This window comes from Delphinus delphis, chromosome 6, assembly GCF_949987515.2.
Source record: "Delphinus delphis chromosome 6, mDelDel1.2, whole genome shotgun sequence".
Lineage (NCBI taxonomy): Eukaryota > Metazoa > Chordata > Mammalia > Artiodactyla > Delphinidae > Delphinus > Delphinus delphis.
This window is the reverse complement of record NC_082688.1, coordinates 35,420,498-35,444,944: the sequence shown is the minus strand read 5'-3', so window position 1 is coordinate 35,444,944 and position 24,447 is coordinate 35,420,498. Positions and strand designations below refer to the sequence as shown.

The 24,447-nt window shown below is 38.4% G+C and overlaps 1 protein-coding gene across 4 annotated transcripts in view; it reads left to right on the top strand.

Moving 5' to 3' along the window:
- Positions 1-24,447, top strand: part of ZCCHC7 (zinc finger CCHC-type containing 7) — a 239,448-nt gene extending 215,001 nt beyond the window's left edge. For all 4 annotated transcript variants that reach the window (XM_060014508.1, XM_060014509.1, XM_060014507.1 and 1 more), the window contains exons 7-9: positions 14,050-14,145; positions 20,358-20,475; positions 22,712-24,447. In XM_060014508.1, the coding sequence (XP_059870491.1) occupies positions 14,050-14,145; positions 20,358-20,475; positions 22,712-23,154 (657 nt within the window). In that variant the 3' untranslated portion in view covers positions 23,155-24,447. The remainder of the gene's footprint in view (positions 1-14,049; positions 14,146-20,357; positions 20,476-22,711) is intronic.

Below are 24,447 nucleotides of genomic sequence, written 5' to 3'. Positions count from 1 at the left end.
CTTGTCATGATCTTCTCTGGACATTTCAGTGCAAGAATAGAAGTAAAGTATACTGGACCAGTGATATATGTATTAAGCATTCCTTTTAGTAGTCATGCATGTGAATGACATGGTAGATTACAGTAATTCCTAACAGGTCTTAAGTATTTAGGAATCACTTAGTCATTCACAGTCATGATCAACCATAACCTTTAAAGGTTTTGGTCAATCATTTGACTAATCTGCAGGAAAAGATTCATGAAAGAACCCCTTGAGTTATTGACATGAACAGTCTCTCTGAACTCGTGTTACATTTTCTGTTATGGTATAAACTACAGTTGTAAACTTAAGTTGAATTAAGTTTAAGGTTTTAGAAGCAAAATCTCTTAAAAGACTAAAAGTTAATGAATTACTGATAAACTCAGTCAGATTTTAGACTTGAAATTCATCTGCCATTTGATCCCCACATGCCAGAAAGTCATGAGAGTCATATTTTTGTACGTTTGCAAATATTTTCTTCCAGCTATTTTGAGTTCGGCAGTGGTCCTCCAAGACCAACAATTCTGGTTTTTTAGAAATATCAAAACTATTATATGAAGAAAAATGCTTCATGTTTAGAAGACATTTAACCAAAAATATATTTTTAGTATCTTTGGAATTAAAAGAGATTGTCACCTTAATTGGTGTACCACTACACTGGCAGATCACATTTTAAAAACAAGAAATATTCAATGGGAATGTTCAGAAATTCATATTAGCTTTGTAAAAATAATTCACTGTGTGAATCAGTTGGTAATAAAGCTGTCTCGATGTTTTAATTCCGATTTTCAAAAATCATACAAAATTAAATCTATTAGCTAGATTATAAGGTCATCTTTATAATGTGTAATATATCCATGGCTATAAATACCCATTTTACATAAATATTGTTCCTTTACATGTATTTGTGGATTACCCACATTTCTTTTCAGTTAGGGGAACTAAGTTTTGGTTGTTCCTTAACTTTCATTTATATAATAAAATCTCAATTCTCTCTTTCTTGGATCTCTCACATTTCATTTATTTGTCTTTGTACCGCATTTCCTTCTCATTTTACTGAAGTCCTTAGAAAAATGTGCTATAAAATTCGGCTGAAAGGGCAGACTTATTTCTGAGGAAATTACTAAGGAATGTTTTTTATCATAATATAGGGGAAAAAATGCCAGCTTTGGGATCAAACATTGGTTTAAATTCTGGCTCTTTCATTTACTAGATATGCAAACCTAGTTAAAATATTTCCCTTCTGAGACCCTCAGTTTCTTCATCTGAAAAATGGGTATAGTGCCTTCTAGAGCTGTTATAAGTATGCAGTGAGATAATAAATGTAAAGTACTTAGCACAATACCTAACACTTAGCCTGTGTTCAACACTCTGTGAGCTCCAGTACAGCAAACCCACAAATTCCTCACTCCTGTAGAGACAGCAACTGGACTAATAGCCCAAACTCAGATTATATATTGTGAAGCCTTTTATATGCCTATGATGAGGAGATCCGTAATGCTTTTATTATAAGGAGGAAAAAAAATTTTTTCCTCCTTATAGTTATTGAAATTAAAATCCCCACAAGCAGTGACTTTTGTTAAAATTATTTACCTCAGTTTTCATTTTCTAGTTATTTATGCTTGTCTTCTTACTAGAAATGTAGGTAAGTAACTTTTAATTAAATTACAGCAAACAAATTATTTTCTTAATTTGATTTGCCTAAAAATCATTATAAAGACTTTTAAGAGTAGATCACAAACATACTTACTTTCTCTTTTAGTGAAAATGACTAAATAAAATGTGTGCCATATAAAGATATAATGATATCATTTTGAAAAAATATATTGTTAATAAATGTATAATTCTTAGGTGGTAACTTCAGTGTCATCTGAATATAGTCATGTATCATAACCAAATATAATACTTTCTGCTAGTGGTAGAGGGTTTATGTTAATCAGATGAGAAATGAAACAAAATAGCATATCAGTTTTTTGCACTTCAGGTAAAACTGCTTCATGGCCTTCACATGACTGATGCCAGAAACCAGCCTGATTTCACAGCAAAATGTTGAGTTATAAGAGCTTGTTCAGTTGTTTTGCAGTCTCCCACCCATATTCTCATATAGGTCCAGCAAAAAGGGCAACACAAAATTAAGCACTTCCTCAGTGGATGTGATTGGTATTCTTTCAAAGAGCATTCCTATTCCATGTTTGTTCTTTAAGACATGTAGGAGCTAAGATGGAGCACATTGTAAAAGCAAAAAAGCATTACTTCCCCCCTTTAAACAGGTACTTACAGCTGTGGGATTCTCTATCTTTGTGACTGATGGTTAAGAGTATTTCAGTAGAATAAGCACGAGTGGGGTATGGGGAGGGGGAGAAGTATGTGTTGTAAGTCATATGGAGTTATGGCAAAAATGAAAATCTCGGGGCTTATTTGGATCCCGTGTGTATTAGCTAATAAATATAATAAAGCTGTGGCTCTTTTATTCTACAATTTTTCAGTGATAGTTTATGTTCAATTGTATGCAAAATATATAAGCAGATTTGAATATGTTAAGCCCTGCGTGTGGTTGGTAGATGTATATTAATGTGGTTTCTGTGTTTTATAGTCTACCCCAATAAACATTCAGATAAAATATCCATGGATTCACACATGTATGTGTTCTTCTCTTTCCCTTCCCCCACATACTGTCTCCATGCCCTCCTCATCCCTCCACCCTCCATCAAAGCTTGTGGTCGTTTTCCATCCATGTACTAAAAGGTTCTTTGTAAACCAGGCCATTTGTCCATCATTGTTTGGGGTCCAAACAGTGGTAAGATACCCTGTCACCGATCCCTCGTACTATGAATGGCAGCTCCTCTCCGGACAATTGGCGGAGGGGCCAAGAAATATTCCTGAGAGGATTATTTAACCTTTCAATTTAGAGGGCACAAAGCCTGGCTGATTAATGAACTTTCTGATGGGCGCCGATAAGCGGATCTATTTCTTTATTTCCCCTAAAAGTGATTCCTTCTCCTGTCCATATTACTATAATCTTAAACATAAAATGTGGCAAATAGATTAAAAAACAGCACTAAAGAGTTTATCTGGCTGGCAAACTGAAGGAGCTAAATTAAAATTGGTAATGACAGCAGTGGCTCAGCCTCATATATGGTTTTTAAATGCACTGTGTATTTTGAAGAGACTTATTCTCCAGTGTGACTGGTAATGACTGCTTTGGGTGCAGAGTCTGGGGCTGGCTTCTGTTATCCCCCCCCACCCCCCAAAAAATGAGTTGTGTTATCTGGATGGCTGCAGACACATACGCATCCCCCTTTCTCACTGCATGGGCAGACAAGGTCGATAGCATTACAAGGTATTTGTGGCAGTGCTTGTTTCAGTTTTCAGAGCTGCCAGTTTCCAGGCGGATTTGAATTACAAAAGAAGAAGCTGGCATGAAAATTGAAAGGTTTTATCGGCTGGTCTGAAGCCTCATAGCACATTGCTTATTTATGCAGTCCATTTGCACCAGGAAATATAAAAAGGAAATACATTTTTAAAATAAGGCCATAAAGACCCAGATATGTTTAAGATGGCAAATAAAATATAGATACCTATAATATCTTTCCAGGAAACGATTTTCACTTAATGTTGCACATTACTTCAGAAGAGCATTTATGTTGCTGTCATAAATTTGTGCGTTTGTGTCACTATGTAGGTAGTCTCTGGGGATTAAGAAGGAAGCCTTTGCTAACTTACTTTAAAATTAAAATAGACAGAGGGATAGCTCTGCAGTTTGAGAGCTACATTGGATTTATTTAAATAGGGTGGTAAATTAAACTTAAACTAACATTTTTGCATTCCATGTAAAATTAGCTATGGCCCAGTGAATAAATGCCACTACCTTTGGAGAAAATTGGGATACTTTTTAAGCCATGAAGATTTAGAACATTCAGGGGGTGAATTACTGTGATCCTTACTGTCTTGCATATGTTCATTGTTCTCTGCTTACTGAGGTTTTCTTTTTTGTTGTTGGCTTTTTTGGGGGGTAGGGGTAGAATGTCATTTACAAAAAGAAAAATCATAAATTAATAAATTTAATAGCTCCTTTTTATAAAACTTATGCTTCATTCATTTTAGTCTGCAAATATATTGGCTTTCAGATTTTGCCTAACACTTAACATTGTGAATATATAATCTGGTTGGAGTTATACCAACAGTTTACTTCTATTCTTATTACTGTAGCATAGTTTTGACTTGAAAAAGATACAGTCATGTAACCCCTTACACTCTAGGTTACGTAAAATGAAGATATAAGTATACAAACATACAGTACTTCAAGGACGTCAATAACCACACTGGTCATTTGCAACCTTCAGCCCATTGGCTTGTAAAACTTAAGAGTATCCAAAAGAGGGGTAGGGAAGAAATTACATGTACATAGGAAATATCAAATCAATAAAGCAACACCCTTTATTCTGCTGCAATTCAAATGAACACTGTTTTAGAATCTGTTTTCCAATAAAGCAAATTACTCTCTGCTAAACCATGAGAAATGCAATTTTTTGCAATTTTCGTTTTCACCAGTGTCTGGTACCTTTCTCATGTTTTCATGACCTGGACTAATTACTTCATGTAGTTTTTTTTTAACAGAGAAAATATCAAAAGCATACACGTCTGCTGCATGCTAATGTTGTGCTGTACATTTTTTCATGAATTTTCATAAGGATTTTTTCTACATAGCATGTGTGGCTTAATGATGTAATCACCCGATAGACTAGAAAATGCTCCAAAGGAGAGGTTCCGGTCTGTTGTGTACATAATACATGTTTCAAAAATCTGCCTAATTAAGGAATTACCCAGTGGATTGGGAGTCTGTTGGGTACATGACATAGTTTTTTAACACATAAAAAATATAGGTATATCATTATATATGGTGTTTTTAATGGCATTTTTAGGATGTAGGGGAAATTAGTAGCAGTGTCCACTGGAATGCAATTGAATTCTTTCTTTTCACTGAGGAAAACTTAAAAATCTTCATAAAGGAAGCTTTGTTTTAAAATAGTTTCAAAGCCTTTAGCTTGAGGAGAGACCTTCTTCCCCGAATTTCTCAAAGGGAAGTAATACTGTGAATATTTGTCAGAACAGTATGCAAATGGAAGGCTTTGTCTAAAATCGTGGGTGGAATAGACCTGGAATTCAGATCCCCAGGTGTGAGGACCCACCCCAGAAAAACACTGAAAATGGAGGACAAGACATTAGCCTTTGTATCTTTGGTCATATGGAATCGTTTTTTGCCTTTTCAGACTCAGCTTTGGTTCAGTTCACTGCGAAACTATTTGCCCAACTTTAAAATTTCTTCCTTTGATTCCTTTAGGCCCCAGCTGTGATTTTCCTTGAATATGTACCAGTTACATTTCTGTTGGCATTTATATTGTGAACAATACCAAAGGAAAGGGAGGGCATCCATTCTTACCCTGGCTACTTTTCATAAAACTAAATAAAATACTTAGAAAACTATATCTGATCTCTAGAGTAGGTAATAAAAATAATATCTTCAAATAGGGGGAAAAAGTATATTTTAAATTCAAACTTTTGTTTTGCTCAAATGTCAAATTCATGCCATTAGGTCACTTCAACTAGTGGACTTTGACTATGTTGGCAAGCTTTTGGTTTGTTGTAACATTGTCTTGGCAAATCCTATTTGATTACTTGGGTTGAATATTTTAAAATACTTGAATATTGGGAGGAGGCTTGTGCTGTTAGTGAGTTTATTAAAAGAAGAAATTAGAAATATTTTTGAAAGAGTAAGGTAGTTTTCAAACATGAAAAGCATAATTGATTTGAGAGGTGTATATACAAATGTGACATAATTGATTTGAGAGGTGTATATACAAACATTGATATACAAATGTTCAGAAGGACTGGAGCTAAGCTCGGTGCTTTATCAATGTTACATTTGGTCATTAATACACTTACTTCAAGTACTTAATATATTTGCTTTTTAATATATACTCATATAACAAATTAGATTAATAAAAAACATAGTCTAGTCTTTAAGCATATGCATGATTTTAAAAATAAGTCTGTTTTGCATTCACAAGAGTAGAAAATTCCCTTTAGTTAGTGCAGTTGATTGCAGATCGTATATAGTAATGAGCTTCAACTAGATACAAGCCCTCATTGGATCAAAGTCAGTTTAGATAAGGGCAGCTCAAGGTCACAGAGAGAGATGCCCAACAGGTCATTTGCATAAAAAATTACTGTTAGAAATAGGACACTGAGGCAGCTCTGGCGTTTTGATCTCTTGGCCTTTGTCATGGAGATTCCTAGTAGTGAAGGGAGTAAGGCCAGTGTCCTAGATAATGATTAACTGTTTTAATGGCATTCATTCATTCATTCCGCACTAACTACTCATGCAGAAAAAAGGGTTATGTAAAATGACATTAGAAGAAAATCATTTGTAATCGTTGCATCGGGCTGCACTTTGAGGAGACATTAGGAGTAAATCCGTGGCATGGTAGGCTTATGCTTTATCTTCTGATATTTACTGAGTTTACTGGTGCATGAAAAGCTTTCAGCAAGAATAGCAGATGGGATGGACCTTTCATAGGTAACGCTATCTACCAGGTTATTACTTCTATATATTGATAGTAAAGTAATCTCTAAGATATCACCCTACAAATATAGATTATTTAAATGTCTGTAACAAAAAAAAAAAGAAAAGAAAAAGATCTGCTTTCATAAATAGTTCATTTGGTTATCCATTGGGTCAAAGTCTTTAGATAAATCTTTTAACTTTAAAAAAAGTTCTAAAAACTACATTCATTCCCTTGCATTTAACTTTTTGTCTGCAGTACAGACATGTATGACAGAATCTTGAACTTAGAGCTAATCAGTTGACACATTCTGCTTTAAATTGGACCTTTACTGTTAATTAAAAATAAAGACACGCTCCAAGGCAGAAATATTGAGTCACAAATTTATATTTCTAACACTTTAAGTAGCTGTAGGATTTTTGTTAGATCATAGTATGAAAACTTGTCCACTGGAAATAATTATTGAGTTTTCACTACTGTATTTTCTAATACAGAAATGTTCTCTAATTAGGTAAGATCTAGGCTGATTTCATTCCTATTAAATCCTAGTACATGATAGTTTATTAAAATGAGAGTATGTAGATAGTGTTTGTTATGTCATTTACTAATTAATTATTGTGAAACAGTTTAAATTTCCATAGCACAATATAAATACTGTTGCTATTTTTATTAGTAATAATGGAAGTTTTTAACTAGTGATATTATTCAGATGAATGAACATCCAAATGTTTGCACTTCATCCAGGGGCATAAATGAACAGTGGGGCTAAATATGAAGCTTTTTGAATGAGATTTCTTTCAAGATAAAATAAGTATCAACATGAAACATGCTTTCAAAATCTTGGTTAAGAAGGATGTCTCTATTACTGGTACTATAAGACTGATTCCTATTCTCTTTGTATTACTAATTCCTTCCTGGTTCTGCCAGAGTACATAGCTAATTCTCAAGGTAAAGTATGAGAGATGCTTAGGAAGCTGTATTAATTTATTCAGCCTTTTTAATATATCAAAGCATAATTTTATACATTGTCCCTTAATGACATAAAAATTGATATAATTTCCCAAAGTATCCAAATTATTAACAATAACTAAAATGTATTGGATGCTTACTATGGGCCGTGTACTTTATATATGCATTACCTGATTATTCATTCATTAATATTTGCTGAACTCCTACTATAGGCCTAGGCCTGTTGTAGGAACCTGGGGTACAGCACTGAACAAAAAAACAGAATCCATTCATGTTGGGGGATAGACAAAACAAACAAGTAAAATATACAGTATGTCAGATGTAGTAAGTGCCATGGAGTTTTAAAAAAGGAAGAGAGGGAGGGTAGTGAAGCAGCGTAGGGAACACCAATTGGAAGGAGCTAGCAACGTTAAATAGGGTGGTTAGGAGGGCCTTACTAAGAAAATGACATTTGAGCCAAGACTTGAAGGAAGTGAAGGAGCTTACCATATTTACCTGGGAGAAGAGTGCTACAGACAGATGGAACAGCATTTAGTACTACTTGTAATTTCCTCAAACTTAAGCAATAAAATAATTAAATTCAGAGAAATTCTATAAAGCTTTTGCTCTGTATCCTCAATCAGTAGCAGAGATTTTCAGTATTCATATCTACTTTAAATACTTTTATTGGCTGCATAATTCATTTTCACTCTAAAATTTTAGAGGCTGTAACATCTACTCATTCACCACCTATTTATTGAGCACTTACTATGCTCTAGGTCAGGTGTTGGCAAACTTTTTTTGTAAAGAGCCAGACAGTAAATATTTTAGCTTGGCAGGCCAGTCAATGGTCTCTGTCATAACTTGATCCCTGTAGCATGAAAAGCAGCCTGGCTGTGTTCCAGTAATTTATGGACACTGAATTTTGAATTGTATATAATTTTCACATATTACAAAACATTCTTTTTTAAAATTTTTAAGCCATTTTAAAATGTTAAGATCATTCTTACCTTATAGGCCATACAAAACGGGCAGGAGGCTGGATTTGACCTGCCAGCCATAGTTTGCACACTTCCTCTAGATTTGGGGCATAGGGATGCATAGTGGACTAGATGAAGATCCCTCCCCTCATGCACCTCGCATTCTAGAAATGGGGAAGCAGACGATAAACATAATAAATAACCAGTTTAGTATTCTAGAGGGTGAAATAGGGAAAGGAGGATCAGGAGCACTGTGGCCTTTACTCTGAGAGGAGGTGATAGGAATGAACCACTGAAGAGTTGTGTAGTAGTGTGACTATCCTTGTGTTCTGCGCTCCCAAGGAGAAGCCAGAAGCACCCGTAGGGGTACAGGTGGCCCCTCCTGTGAGGAAGTCCCTACCTGTATCCATTCCAATGTCTGGATATCCCTGCTAATTTAGTTCTCATCAGCTCCCCTCATAATTACTTCCTGATTCATCTTGTCCTTTTGTGTAAGATTTGAACCAATGGAACTCTTATTCCGTGGACTAAACATAAGTGAACGTATTTTCCTTCTCATGAATCAATCTAGAATTCTGGGCTCAGAGATAAATTGTCATGTATTTGCACAAACATAAGTAGAGAAACTTTTAAACATAGGTAAGTTTTTCAGACAATGTGTATAATCGGGGGGGGGGGGTGGATTATTCTTTCATTGGTTATACTCTCTGCTAACAGTTGCCAGTTAGTTGTTGAGCCCATACCGTTAGCTTCACACTAGCTTCCCATGCCACATGAAGTAAATCCAGCGCTCTTCACCCTTATTTATGATCTGGCCCCTCTTCACCTTTAGAACCTCCTTTTCTCCTGGTCTTCCTTCACCTACTACACTTCCAAGTTATAGATATTTTTCAGATACTCAAATATAGCAAGCTTATGCTCACCTCAGGGCTTTGCACTACCTGTTCCCCATGCCTTATGCCCAGAATGCTGTTTCCCCAGTGGTCACATACTTGGGGGTTTTTTGTTATAAGAAATGACCTTCCCAGTGAGAGTTTCCCCCAAAGTCAATCTGAGTCACCACCAATGACTCATTTACATAACTGTTTTAATTGCCTTCATACCATTTATTACTATCTGATACTGTCCGTGTGTGTGTGTGTGTGTGTGTGTGTGTGTGTGTGTGTGTGTGTGGTTGGTTTTGTTCATCTGTCTTCCACCACTGGAGATGTGAGCAATGATTTTTGTCTTGCTCACTTCTCAATTAGCTGATCTTAGAACAGTATCTGGCATGTATTAGGTACTCAATAATTATTTTTTGAATAGATTAATGAAAGAATGTATATAGATGCTCATGCCATGTGCCCAGCACTCTGGTAAATGTCACTAATGGAGGCATCCTTGGACTTACATTTTGCTCTACTTCTCCCCTTCCTTTCTCCCATACACGGTGTGGTTTCTTTTTTTTTTTTTTTTTTTTGCTGTATGTGGGCCTCTCACTGTTGTGGCCTCTCCCGTTGCGGAGCGCAGGCCCAGCGGCCATGGCTCACGGGCCTAGCCGCTCCGCGGTATGTGGGATCTTCCCAGTCCGGGGTACGAACCCGTGTCCCCTGCATCGGCAGGCGGACTCTCAACCATTGCGCCACCAGGGAAGCCCCACAGTGTGGTTTCTTGAAAAAGTCATCTGTGTTCTGTTCTTTAGCATCTTTCTACTTGCAATAAACCCCTTACAATCTGGCTTGTGCCTCTGCCTCTCAAATGAAACTGCTCACACCAGTTTCCAGTTGCCAACAACTTCCTGGCTGTTAAGTCCAATGGATTTTGTAGTCTTCGTTGTACTTGATTCACCAGTAGCTTTTGACAACTTCTTCCTTGAAACATTATCTGTTCTACCTTCACATCCATGGTACCCCCTCTTTTGGTTTTATTTCTTTCTCTTAAACCACATATACTCATGGTTGCAGTTTTGTATCACATCAAATAACATAGTTATCTTTTAGATGGAAAAATTATTTCTGCATAGTAATTTCATGTCTTCCCGGTGCTCTACTACCTGAACAAATTTGTAAACCGCTGCATGAGTTCACATGCTTATGTGCATACCAGTTAAAATTGTATTTAAGGGACTTCCCTGGTGGCACAGTGGTTAAGAATCTGCTAGCCAGTGCAGGGAACACGGGTTTGAACCTGTTCTGGGAAGATCCCACATGCTGGGGAGCAACTAAACCCGTGCACCACAACTACTGAAGCCCGCGTGCCACAACTACTGAAGGCCGTGCACCTAGAGCCTGTGCTCTGCAACAAGAGAAGCCACCGCAATGAGAAGCCCGCACACCACAATGAAGAGTAGCCCCTGCTCACCGCAACTAGAAAAAGCCCGTGCACAGCAATGAAGACGCAATGCAGCCAAAAATAAATAGATTAATTAATTTTTTAAAAAACTGTATTTAATGGCTTTTAGCTAGTCTTAATTCGTGACCCACGTTTTTTATTAGAGGATATAAAACATTTGTTGACTGTGTTTTTTGTTTGCTTGTTTTTTGTTTTTTTTTCTTTGATGTGCGGACCATTTTTAATGTCTTTATTGAATTTGTTACAATATTGCTTCTGTTTAATGTTTTGGTTTTTTGGCCCGAAGGCATGTGGGATCTTAGCTCCCTGACCAGGGATCGAACCTGCATCCCCTGCATTAGAAGGCGAAGTCTTAACCACTGGACCGCCAGGGAAGTCCCTGACTGTGTTTTTGATTATATCCCAATTGGTAATAGCTGAGATTGTAAATTCCATTTTGTATTTTCATTAGAAAACATCTCACAGGTTATTGTCATCCTCGTTTTTCAATTTAGGAAATGGAGCTAAAAGTAAAGTTGTTTGAAGAAGGTTATTTTTATAACCTACAGATTATTTTCCTGTATTGAGAAAATAAAACATCCCACAAACCACCTATTCGCCACATTAAATAACAACAAAATCAGCTGACAGACCAGTTAGTTGGCCCTCTTTGTAGACACCCAATAAAGAATATAAGAAATAAACTTATCCAAGTTTATTCTCATCCTTTCAATCTCCAAAAAATATGGGGGGAATTAGTTTTTTCTCCTCCTGTTTAAAGCCCGTGCCACGTCAGGAGTTTTGCTCTATCCATCCTTTCTCTGTGTTTTCAACTTCTCCACCTCTATTAGCTTTCTCACATGTTCAGGTCTCTCCCATTCTAATAACAAACTCCACCAAATCCTCCTCCTAGGTACTGACTGATCTTATTTTGCCCCTTCTTACTCATGCTTCTTAAAATAATATATACCTACTGTCTACTTTTCTTCAACTTCCATTCATTTTTTAAACATTTCTTGTTATGAAATGTAATATACATAGTGAAAAGTGCATCAGACATATGTGTACAATTTAATAAATTAGTTATATAACACACTTAAGTTATATGACACCACTGTGTTCGAAAATAGAAAATTGCAGCTACCCTGAGACCCTCTGTGCTCTATTCTCTCCCCATAGGAAGTAACAACTGTTCTGGCTTTTGTGGGTAATCACTTCCTTCCTCTTCTTTATAGTTCTACCACCTTTGAATGCATCTCCTTCACTCTTCAACCTATTGCTTTCTACTCTTTCTACCTTCTTACTGATTCCAGAATTCTCACAATAAAGTTATCCATGAACAGTGCGAAATCTAAGGGTGTTTGCCAGCCCTAATCTCACTAGGCTTCTCTGCTGTATTTGACATCGTAGATCAGTTCATCCATCTTGAAACTACTCTAAGGTCTATGACTATTCTCTGTGGCTCTGCGTTCTTTAACCTCTCCTTCTCTGTCTCTTTCACAGGCTTTTCTGCCTGCCCCTCGTGTGTTGTTGTTCCCAGGGTTCCATCTTTAGCTCACTGCTGCTCATCTGGCTATGGCGATACTGTCCACTCTGGTCATTTCAGCCTCCACTATTAATGCAGCTTTCAGATCTAATCTTCAGCACAGATGTGTTTTCTAAGCTTTATCTTACATAGATAACTGCCTGGTGGACATCTGTCTCCACCTAGATACTCAACATCCAAAAAAGACTTCATCATCTTTCCCTCTAAATTGACTCTGCCTTCTTTTCCTACCTTTTCTGAATCAGTTGTTGACACTACTGCTCACCAGTTTACCCAAGTTAGAAACCTGAAAAGCATCCTAATTTCTCTTTACCCTCTACCTAAAATTTTCCATTTGATTTACAAACGGAAATTTGTACAAAATTACAAATTTACATCTAATTCTTTTAGAGTAAATTTAAATTTTTTATATTTCAAGGGAAGCTTTACCTGAGTTCGTTACCCATCCAATGATGGGTCCTCCTTTTCACTCCATTAATACCTTGTACACGCTTCTATCACTGTGCTTACATTGTTGTCGTTATCTATTTTTATGTCTGTCATGTTCTACTGGGCTTTTATTCTCTGAGATACCTAATACGTAACACAGTATTGGGCACAATGCGGAATGGAATGAGGAGTGAGGAAGGTGAGGAAAGCACACATTGATGTTAAGAATAAAAGAATTGTTATGTTACACACTTCAATACACAGAACCATCTGAATATGGGGTCTCCACACTAAACTGTAGGAGGCAGTATTTCTTTTCTTCTTTTAATTTTATTTATTTATTTATTTATTATTATTTTTTTTTTGGCTGCATTGGGTCTTTGTTCCTGCACGCAGGCTTTCTCTAGTTGTGGCGAGCAGGGGTACTCTTTGTTGCAGTGCACGGGTTTCTCATTGCGGTGGCTTCTCTTGTTGCAGAACACGGGCTCTAGGTGCGCGGGCTCAGTAGTTGCAGCACGTGGGCCCTAGAGCACATGAGCTTCAGTAGTTGTGGCACATGGGCTCAGTAGTTGTGGCACACGGGCTCTAGGGCACATGGGCTTCAGTAGTTGTGGCATGTGGGCTCAGTTGTGGCCTGCGGGCTCTAGAGCGCAGGCTCAAGTATCTGTGACACACAGGCTTAGTTGCTCTGTGGCATGTGGGATCTTCCCGGATCAGGGCTCGAATCCGTGTCCCTTGCCTTAGCAGGCGGATTCTTACCCACTGCGCTACCAGGGAAGTCCCAAGAACTTTTGTTAGGTAAGTGATTCCTTAGAAATACTGCCTCCTGGGACTTCCCTGGTGGCACAGTGGTTAAGAATCCACCTGCCAAGGCAAGGGACACGTGTTCGAGCCCTGGTCCGGGAAGATCCCACATGCCGCAGAGCAACAAAGCCTGTGCGCCACAGATACTTGAGCCTGTGCTCTAGAGCCTGCGAGCCACAACTACTGAAGCCCGCACACCACAACTACTGAAGCCCACGCGCCTAGAGCCCGTGCTCTGCAACAGGAGAGACCCCCCCGCACCGCAACGAGGAGTGGCCCCCGCTCGCCACAACTAGAGAAAAGACCGTGCACAGCAACGAAGACCCAATGCAGCCAAAAATAAATAAATAAAAACCTTGAGGATATATATTTTTTAAAGTTCTTTTGGAAAGAATGAGGTTTTAATTTTCTTCTGACATTCACTAAATCTTCACAAATATTCATGTTGCAGACCAAACCTGGACCACCCAAAAAGCCAAAGACCCCTTCTGGACAATCAGCCTTAGTGTATTGCTACAACTGCGGGCAAGAAGGCCATTATGGACATGTAAGTTTAAGTGGAATTTGGGCATAAAGCGTTCTGTTGTTCAGGAGTGGTTGCTGAAAGATGAGCCCGAGTAATTCTGAACACATTTCTTTTGTAAACTAATATCTTGAAGTAAGACTTAATATATTTTCAACTGATTTACTTCTGTCCCTACCAGAGTAACAGATCTGTCAGAGCACATTCTTCTAAATGTTTTAAGTTTACATGCATGTTAGTCTAAAACAAATACAGCTCATAGAATCATTCAGACAAATAATAGTAGTCAATAGAATGGTTACAGTTCTCACGAGTTCTTAGGATTACTAGTACTTTGACCCAGCCAAATCGTGATTTTTAGATTTTCTATATAGTTCTCCAGTGTCTCTGGTTTTCCCCTGTACTGTGTTCAGTTAAATCTTTACCACTCACATGCAAACCCTGACACTCGCTAGTGGAAAGACAGAGGTGCTGCATCATCAGCCATCCTGCCTACCCCACAAATGCCCCAATTCCCTATCCAACCTGCATATTTCCTAACCCTAACTGAAAGGGCCAAACTGTGTGTGTTCTAGATACTGAGGTGTCAAAGCAGAAACTTGCTGCTCTGAGGTGGGAGTGAATCTCCTAGCCAGTTATCTCATTAAGCATGAAACAGCAACAGTTCATCCCAGAGACAGGATGCAATCAGAATAGACTCACAGCCCATATGTTCTGGGAATCTTGAGACAGAGGAGGAAAGGCAGTGGCACAAGAAGTAGAAAATTTCTATGGAGAAATACACTCCCAGTCTCCAGATAGGCTTCTAATAGCCTAGAAACCAAAATATACTAATATCAAGTCAGATCTGATGACAGGAGGTGGAAAGCACACAGAGGTAGGGAGTCTACAAAATGGATAGAGGTGTGAGCAGTAGGATGGAACGGTATTGCAGGCCACGTGTTGAGTTCTGACCATGGCACTTCACCAGTGCAGACCTTGGGGACAGAGCTGTACGATACGGGGAGAGACAAAAAGTCTGGAGAAGAAAAAGTGTGGGACAGAGTCCATCAACAGATGGAGTTTTTCTTCCACATTGGGACAGCAGGACCGTGGAGTGAAGGGATAGAATATGAAAGAGAGGATGGAGCTCTGATCCTCAGTTTTAATTTTTGCTCTACTACTGACTTAACCATGTGACTTAAAACAACCCGCTTTTTCTCCCTGGTCTCCAGTTTCTTTATTTCCAAAGCAAAGAATTTGTACAGGGAGAGCTCTCAGCACTGATTTGGTATTTCCAATGTGATCAGATCCATAGTATGGGGATACAGACGGAGGGACCTTGCAGTATAATTACCTCACTTCTATAGAAATCACACTGAAAAGCTAGTTTGAGAATACCTTGTTTTTGCAAAATTATCATCTCTAGATCTTTTACTGCTCTGTGTATTCCTCCTTGTTGCCAAAACTCAGATGTTGTTTAGCGAACATATTCACATAAGCAGTCCACTGCCACACGAATCACACAGATGTACAATTTATGCTTGCTTACCTCTTTAAAGCAAAAGGGTATAATTTTAGCATTTATGTTTGTTCAATTAAGGAAAAACAGTTAGAGTTGGACACATACTGCTTACTAGTCACTCCTGTTAATGTAGATAGGAAATATATTAAAAGCATTTGGAACTTATCCCTGAAATCTAGATTTAGATAATTTTTAATTTACCATAAAGCAAATTTGGCAGCCTCATTGCTGCCATAGATGAAGAACTCTAGATTATCCACACTAATGAAGAAGATCAGTGGTGTGGCTAATCCAGAATAGTAGATAAATTATATAGCCAACTATCAATTGTCTGTGCTAATGGAGGGGACCAGCGATGTGGATAATCAAAATATAATTTACATTTAGCTTTGGAAAGTGTTTATACTACTGTATAGCTCTGTAGAGCCACATCAGTCTAGACTGTATAGGATCCAAATAGGAGACTGGGCAGGTAGTTACAGCTGTCTGCGGGCCCCTCCCCTTCAGTTTCAGAACTTCAGCTCTATAGATGTTAATAAATAGCTTCTTCATGTGAAAGACACTCTAAGGGGAATGTGGCATCGCCCTTCCCTAATTCCACTCACTGTAACTGGGGAGGCAGGGACAATCATAAGCAGCTCCATATGAGGCAAACTGCAATAGGAAACAGTACTTACCATGTAAAGAGACTACTCCAGGATGAGTGGGGCGCTGGGAATGTATCAAGAGCTCTAGTACCTTTTTGTAATTGTAATTTGCTCTTAATATTCTATAGAATCTGTCTTAGTCTCTTCAGGCTGCTATAAACAAACTACCAGAGACTGAGTGGCTTACAAACAACAGGAATTTATTTCTCACCACAACCATGGTGCAGAATCAGTGTCTTGTGAGGGCCACTTCCTCATAGATGGCACTTTCTTGCTGTGTCCTCACATGGTGGAAGAGGCTAGAGAGCTCTGTGGGGTCTCTTTTACAAGAGTTCCACCCTTGTGATCTAATCACCTCCCAAAGGGTCCACCTCCTAATACCATCACCTTGGGGTTTAGATTTCAACACATGAATTGGGTGGGGGGATACACAAACATTCAAACCATAGTAGAATCTTCGACCCAAATCTTTTTTTTTTTTTTTTTTTTTTTTTTGCGATACGCAGGCCTCTCATGTTGTGGCCTCTCCTGTTGCGGAGCACAGGCTCCGGACGCGCAGGTTCAGCAGCCATGGCTCACGGGCCCAGCCGTTCCACGGCATGTGGGATCTTCCCGGACCGGGGCACGAACCTGTGTCCCCTGCACCAGCAGGCGGACTCTCAGCCACTGCGCCACCAGGGAAGCCCCTAGATCTTTTATGGGTATCATTTCTTCTGGAAACTTGGTGCCACCATGGATAGTGATTTATAAAAGCAATTCTTTATGTTACCCTATAGGTTTGCCTTATAACTTTCAACACCCAAAAAAGCCCAAAAAGATCCAGAAACTCAACAACAGGTTAAATCTGAAGATAGTTGGAAGGAGGAAATTATAAAGATAAGAACCAAAATTACTGAAATAGAAAACATGATTAATAGCATCATCAAAACCAAAAGCTGGTTCTTTGAAAACATTTTCTTTTCAAAAGAAAAGAGACTTCTGGAAAAACTGCTCAAAGAAAAGGAAAAGATACAAATAAACAATGAGTGAAAAAGTGTAAATAGCTTAAAATACAGTATAATTTTTTACTTAAAGAATACTGTACAAACTTCATAAAGTTCAATGTTAGGGACTTCCCTGGCTGTCCAGTGGTTAAAACTCTGTGCTTCTACTGCAGGGGGCACAGGTTTGATCCCTGGTGGGGGAACTAAGATACTGCATGCTGCATGGCCAAAAAACAAACAAAAAATAAAGTTCAATGTTAAATCTGAAAATGCAACTAAAATAAATAATTCTCTGCAAAAATATAAATTAATCAAAATGATTGAAGAACAAACTTAGATGAACCAGTACCACTAAAGAAACTGAATTAATAATCAGAATTCTCCCCACCAAAATATACCAGTCCCAGGTAGGTTTGTAGTCAAGTGTTACCAAACCTTATCTATTCAGATAGATAATCCAAAGAACACCACTCACCTTAGTCTGTGAAACTATTATAACCTAAAAATACTTCAAAATATCTACAGAATGTTACCATTTTTGTGAAATCTGAACACTTCAAAGTTATACTATTGTTTATTGGAATATTTATTAATAGTAAGAGTATTAAAACATGAGAATGGCAGGGACCAACTTTAAGACCATGGCAGCTTCTGGAAAGGGAAGGAGATGAATGAGAAGTGGGAAGGAGAGTTAGACGGAGGATCTCATTATATCGTTAATGCTTAGGGGGAAACAACTAAATTAAGGGTAAATGTTGATTTGATAAAGCTAAATGGTTAGGTACAGATTTCCATTACTTCATTTTCTATACTTAGTGTATATTTAGAATGATTCCTAGTTTTTAAAATCTACAAATTATGTTTCTAAGTGTATGGTGGCCAGTTTGGTCAAGTATCTTAGAATTACAAGTTGACCTCTTGCTCTGTTGGTGGAAATGTAAATGGATACAGCCACTATGGAAAACAGTATGGAGGTTCCTTAAAAACCTACAAATAGAACTACCATATGACCCAGCAATCCCACTACTAGGCATATACCCTGAGAAAACCATAATTCAAAAAGAGTCATGTACCACAATGTTCATTGCAGCTCTATTTACAATAGCCAGGACATGGAAGCAACCTAAGTGTCCATCGACAGATGAATGGATAAAGAAGATGTACATATATACAATGGAATATTACTCAGCCATAAAAAGAAACGAAATTGAGTTATTTGTAGTGAGGTGGATGGACCTACAGTCTGTCATACAGAGTGAAGTAAGTCAGAAAGAGAAAAACAAATAGTGTATGCTAACACATATACGTGGAATCTAAAAAAAAAAAAAATGGTTCTGAAGAACCTAGGGGCAGGACAGGAATAAAGACGCAGACGTAGAGAATGGACTTGACACGGGGAGGGGGAATGGTAAGCTGGGATGAAGTGAGAGAGTGGCATGGACATATATACACTACCAAATGTAAAATCGATAGCTAGTGGGAAGCAGCCGCATAGCACAGCGAGATCAGCTCGGTGCTTTGTGACCACCTAGAGGGGTGGGATAGGGAGGGTGAGGGGGAGATACAAGAGGGAGGGGTTATGGGGATGTATGTATATGTATAGCTGATACACTTTGATATAAAGCAGAAACTAACACACCATTATAAAGCAATTATATTCCAATAAAGATGTTAAGAAAAAAAAAGAATTACAAGTTGAGTATATAATGACAAAGTTATGATAAATCAGCTGAATTCTATGCAGATATTTCACATACTTTCTTCCTAAGAGGTACAGATTTTCCCCATTATCTGAAAGTAGAGCGTTCCTGTGAAACCTTTCCTAAGCCAAAGTAGCTGTAAAGCAAAGCAGCAGTTACCTTACAACACATCTTTCTAACGAATGCAAAAAATAAATGGAGATAAAGCACAGATGCTCACAGACACAGTTCAAAGCTATGGTGGCTTGATGCCGAAATGCTGAGTGTAGTTCCTGGGGGAGGAGCTTGGTGGTGCCACTCTCACTGCTCCGGGTGCTCACTGTCTCTATATGGTTGCTGCAAAACAAATGCTAAACACTATTTTCACTTTTCACCTTTTCTTGTAAAGGTGAAAATCCTCTTCATATTTCTTTCTGCTAGTGAAAACAGGTCTTTCATAAAAGTGAAGCAGTATAAAGCAAACTTTTTAAAAGCAGGGGATACTTGTAGTTTAATTTTCTTCAGTACCTAGCTAAGAAGCACTGAACGTTTATAATAAATTTTAGGCAAGATGGCAGAAGACAGAAGCGGAAAGTTCCAAAATGAAGCCTCTTTTAAATGAAAGACATTATTTGGTTTGAGACAAGCTGAATGGATATGTGTCACAGACCAGGATAAACAAAGCCTACTACATGGGACGTGGGTCAGGCCAAGGATGTGGATTTGGAAAGTAGCAGCTACCAGAAGGCCAGAGTCAGGAGAGTAGGGAGCTGTCCTGGGGTGAGTGAGAGGAGTGATCTCTTCTTGAGTAGGGGGAGCAAAGAGAAGAGAGGTTTCCTTCAGAATTACCTAGGAACATTTTCAAGCTAGGCACAACCCACCACCACCCGGCTCCCCACCATAAGAATCACTGCCCTTGTGAGCAGTGAGTGTTGGCTTAAAATAAGCTTGCAAAAAACTACTTGTGTGGATGAAAAGGAGTAAAGGGCTAAGAATTTACCCCCACATTGAGGGTGTAAATGTGAAGAGAAGAAGAAAAGGAGAAACCCTTGATGGAAGGCTGTTAGAAGAGACAGACAAGCAAAGAGCTGATAAAACATAATTTTAAATAAAATAAACCCTGCAACAGAGGAACAAGGCATTGCTGGGGGAGAGGGTTGGCAGGGAAGATTTAAAGAAGATAAGAAGGGTTTTGTAGGTAAAGAAATAAAGGAAGAAAATCCAAGCCTGAAAGACTAGCATGTAAGCACGATCGGGTGTTTGGCTGATCCTCCCAGTGTCCCAGCAAGACCACATCCTGCAGCCACAGTGTGAGTATCAGCAATGGGGGCTCGTCACTAATTACAGTGGTCCATAGTCTTACAAAAAAAGTTGTCTGAACAGTGTGACCTTGTGACATCATAATTTCAAATACAATTTGCAGGAATGTACAGAAAGACGAATGTTTAGCCAGACCTTTCCAACATCTCCATTCATCTACTACTATGATGACAAATACGAAATCCGGGAGAGAGATCAGAGAATAAAACGAAAAGTGAAAGGTATGTTACTAGATTTCTTACTAAATCACCTTTGCAATAGTTCCTTAATTTCTTTTTTTGCACTGTCTTTGCAAACTGCTTTGTGGGCCTTTGGTTAGGACAGAAAATGTTTTTAATAGTTACTATAGAAACTGGAACTTTCTTTTTTTCTTTTCTTTTTTAAAAATTTATTTATTTAATTTATTTATTTTTGGCTGTGTTGGGTCTTCGTTGCTGCACGTGGGCTTTCTCTAGTTGCGGCGAGTGGGGGCTACTCTTTGTTGTGGTGCGCGGGCTTCTCATTGCAGTGGCTTCTCCTGTTGCAGAGCTTAGGCTCTAGGCATGCAGGCTTCAGTAGTTGTGGCTCATGGGGTCTAGAGTGCAGGTTCAGTAGTTGTGGTGCACGGGCTTAGTTGCTCCACGGCATGTGAGATCTTCCCAGCCCAGGGCTCGAACCCGTGTCCCCTGCATTGGCAAGTGGATTCTTAACCACTGCGCCACCAGGGAAGCCCGAAACTGGAACTTTCTTGATCTCCAGAAATCAAGCACCCACTTCCAAAATCCTGTGTTTTAATCTATTCACCGTGAACATTTTTCTCACATAATGATCATTTTAGAAAATGTCCAGAAAATACTTATATCCATTTATGCATGCAGAGTTTTTAAAGCTTCCTTTGAGATTTTTCTTTTAGACAAATAATTATGTTCTCCCTCTTTATATCTCTAGTCTTTTTCAAGCAAAGAAAAGCTTGCCCTGCTAGGTGATTCCTGGAGCTTCCCCAAAGAAGTCATTTTTTGTTGGCCATCATTATGAACAGAGCTCCAGATCCACAGCCACCCTCCATTTCTTTATTTGCTGTTGCTAACATAATGTTCTTTCTCACCAAATTATTTTATAATTTAGGCTTATTTTCTCTGCCACTCTTCTTTCTTGCCGTATGCTTCACAGTGGTTTACAAAGTTACTTTTTTTGCTTTCAGGACCAAATAGTTCTATATTTTTCAAGTTAACTCATACATTGTTGACCCTTGGCCTTTTCATTATTCTCTTCCAGACTCTCTCTGAGTTCAGGTCCTTTCAAAACGAAGATAGTAATTTTGGAGGAAAGTAGAGGAATTACCTCTCAACTTCTGCATATTTTATCTCTCTATGTAGAGAAATTATAGTACAAGAAGATAATGATTAGACAAGTAAATTTTTAAAAGATTACAAAGAAATGCACCAAAATGGCATCTCTGGATTAAAGGGTTGTGGATGCTTTCTCTGTTATTTTCTCTGTACTTTCCTGTATTTCCCAACTTTTCTTTAATGAGCATTTATAACTTTTATAATCAGGGAAATATCCTTTGTTCTCCTTTTTAATTAGTTATATCAGCAACTCTGTGGCACAGATCCACTTTGAGACTCACTATATTGGACTTTATATTTTATACTGAAGTCTATAAGTAATTATGGATACTTACTTTTGCTCTATATTCTAGAATTCAGTTTTGTGCCCTAAGTATACTACTTCTCACTCTGTCCCATTTTTTTATTGGTGACTTCTTTAATCTTTCAAGGTTCTGTTGACCTTAGTTTTCATCCCTCACTGTAACCTCATCTCCCACTTATCCCATCAGAATCACTACCATCAGACGCTTACAGTAAGAGTGCCAAATCCTGATAAAATATAACATCAAATCTGGCACTTAAACCTCTTAGATACACAAGTGTGTGCACATGTGCACACTCAGTCTCTAAGCCAGTGATCTCTACTCTGGAGGAATAATCTGGAGGAATAATCTCCTGTCCAGTATGGCATCCACCTATAAGTACTGTGGCCAGACTTTATCTTCAGAGTGTAATTGAAATGTCATATGAAACTGTCAAAAGGCCACATTATACATCTTGCTTCACCTTATCATCAAGGGCTGTCTCTTTATCACTGCAGGAACTTGAATTGGTCACACGTGACTTTTCACAAAGCTGACATGATTACTGCTCTCACTGGTCCCTGTCTCCCTTGTTGAACCTAGTTAAACTGTATTGAACAAAATAAGTATCATTGGATTTCTGGATGTTTTCCATGTTTAGAAATATAGAACTACAACCATTGAGTTTTTAGTGAGTGATTTTTTTACCTTAGTAAGGGCTCTTTAGAATGTCATATCATTAATGCATTTAAATGTCTGGCTTCCCTCTCTGCTAAGTTATTTACAGACCAATGAAAGCTCTGCATGGAGTTGCTGAATATGCAGAAATACTTTATGTTTTCCAGAACTTCAGAAGAATGGGGACTTTCCAAGGCAGTTCAAGAGGCCTCATATGGAAGCAGCAGATAAGAGGCCCCACCGTGATATGAGGAAGAGCCATGCCTCATGGAGAAGTAACACGTGGCCTCAAGAAAAGAAAGAAACCCAAAAAGAAGCCATGAACAGGACCAGCAGAGAGCGTGAGAAGCACAGGAAGGCTGACAAGTGTCATGAAGTGGATGAGGACTACCCCAGGGGCCCCAGAGTCCACTCTTCTCCTGGCACTATCAAAACCCAGAAGCCTCACAAGCCCTTTCACCACTCGTTGCATTACCACAAGCCAAGAGAAGACAGGCTGCCCAGAGAGGGCAGGAGGGTCAGGCATAAGAAAAAGGAGAGCTGTTTGGAGGATGATGGCAATGATAATTTATTTCTCATTAAGCAGAGGAAAAAAAAGTCTAAGCTGTGAGTTAGCTTCTGATTTGGCTTCCCAGTGTTTGGTCTTCATGTCTACAACATCCTGGCAATATTTGTATTACCTATGATTAAATAAAATGAGGTTTTTGTTTTTGTTTTTTTAATCTCAGCCATACCTAGAGCTATTGAACAAAGTCCTTGGAGATCTCAGTTCTCTGTGTCCAACAGGTTATTAGGTAAGAAAACAAAGATAAACTCGGACTTCCCCTGTTCCAGGACGTCATTTTTATTCACTCAGTACCCTAGGGATAGGAAGAATTAATCTTTTCATACAAAAAAATTTTTTTAATATTTTGAAAAAATAAAAAAGCTCATTAAATGTATGCAGTGTATGAAAATTAAATCCTTGCAAGAAGATAAATTAATGCTAATATGAAAAATTCATCACTTTTTCAGCATTCCTTTTTTTTTTAATATCGGAAAGGATAATAACTATATATCTAAATCTGGCTTTTCTTGCTTCTGAAGCTGGTGTCAGAATCTTACTTTGGTCAGCGTATCACAGGCTGAAAATGAGGGTGTCGTCATTGAAGCACTGAAGAGACAGGGAATTGGGTTTTAGAGCAAAATACAAGTAAGGAATCCATCCAGAGTAAATGTTGAGAAACAGATTTCCTGAAACAAGTGAAAAGAGTCATCAAAAATTTTAACTTAATCACAAGGAAGTCATTTTTACCATTTTTACAGCCGTACTTGAGGAAGACTGTCCCTCAGATATTTAAGATGAATATCATCCAACTTAAAAAATTGTTTTGGGGGCTTCCCTGGTGGCACAGTGGTTGAGAGTCCGCCTGCCGATGCAGGGGACATGGGTTCGTGCCCCGGTCCGGGAAGATCCCACATGCCGCGGAGCAGCTGGGCCCATGAGCCATGGCCGCTGAGTCTGCACGTCCGGAGCCTGTGCTCTGCAACAGGAGAGGCCACAACAGTGAGAGGCCCACGTACCACAAAAAAAAAAAAAAAAAAAAAAAAATTGTTCTCTTGGGTTTTTTAACTACCACAGAGTTACACAGAAGTTTTTATACTTGTGAACCTTTTGTACTTATCAGAGCCTAATGTTAGAATAAGAAAAATAAAATGTCTGAAATAGAGTAAATAAATTTGTCTACTATGTAAAAAGACAATGAGAGTTTGAGTAGTGACAAAGGGTGTACTTGGGTTGGACAAGTAAGTTATAAAATCTCTATAAACTGGGGTCAAATGCCCTTACTGTGCCCAAGCACTAGCTTTATGCCAGAATAAAATGAGATGGAGTAACAAAATGTTTCTCCATGTTCTCCAACAA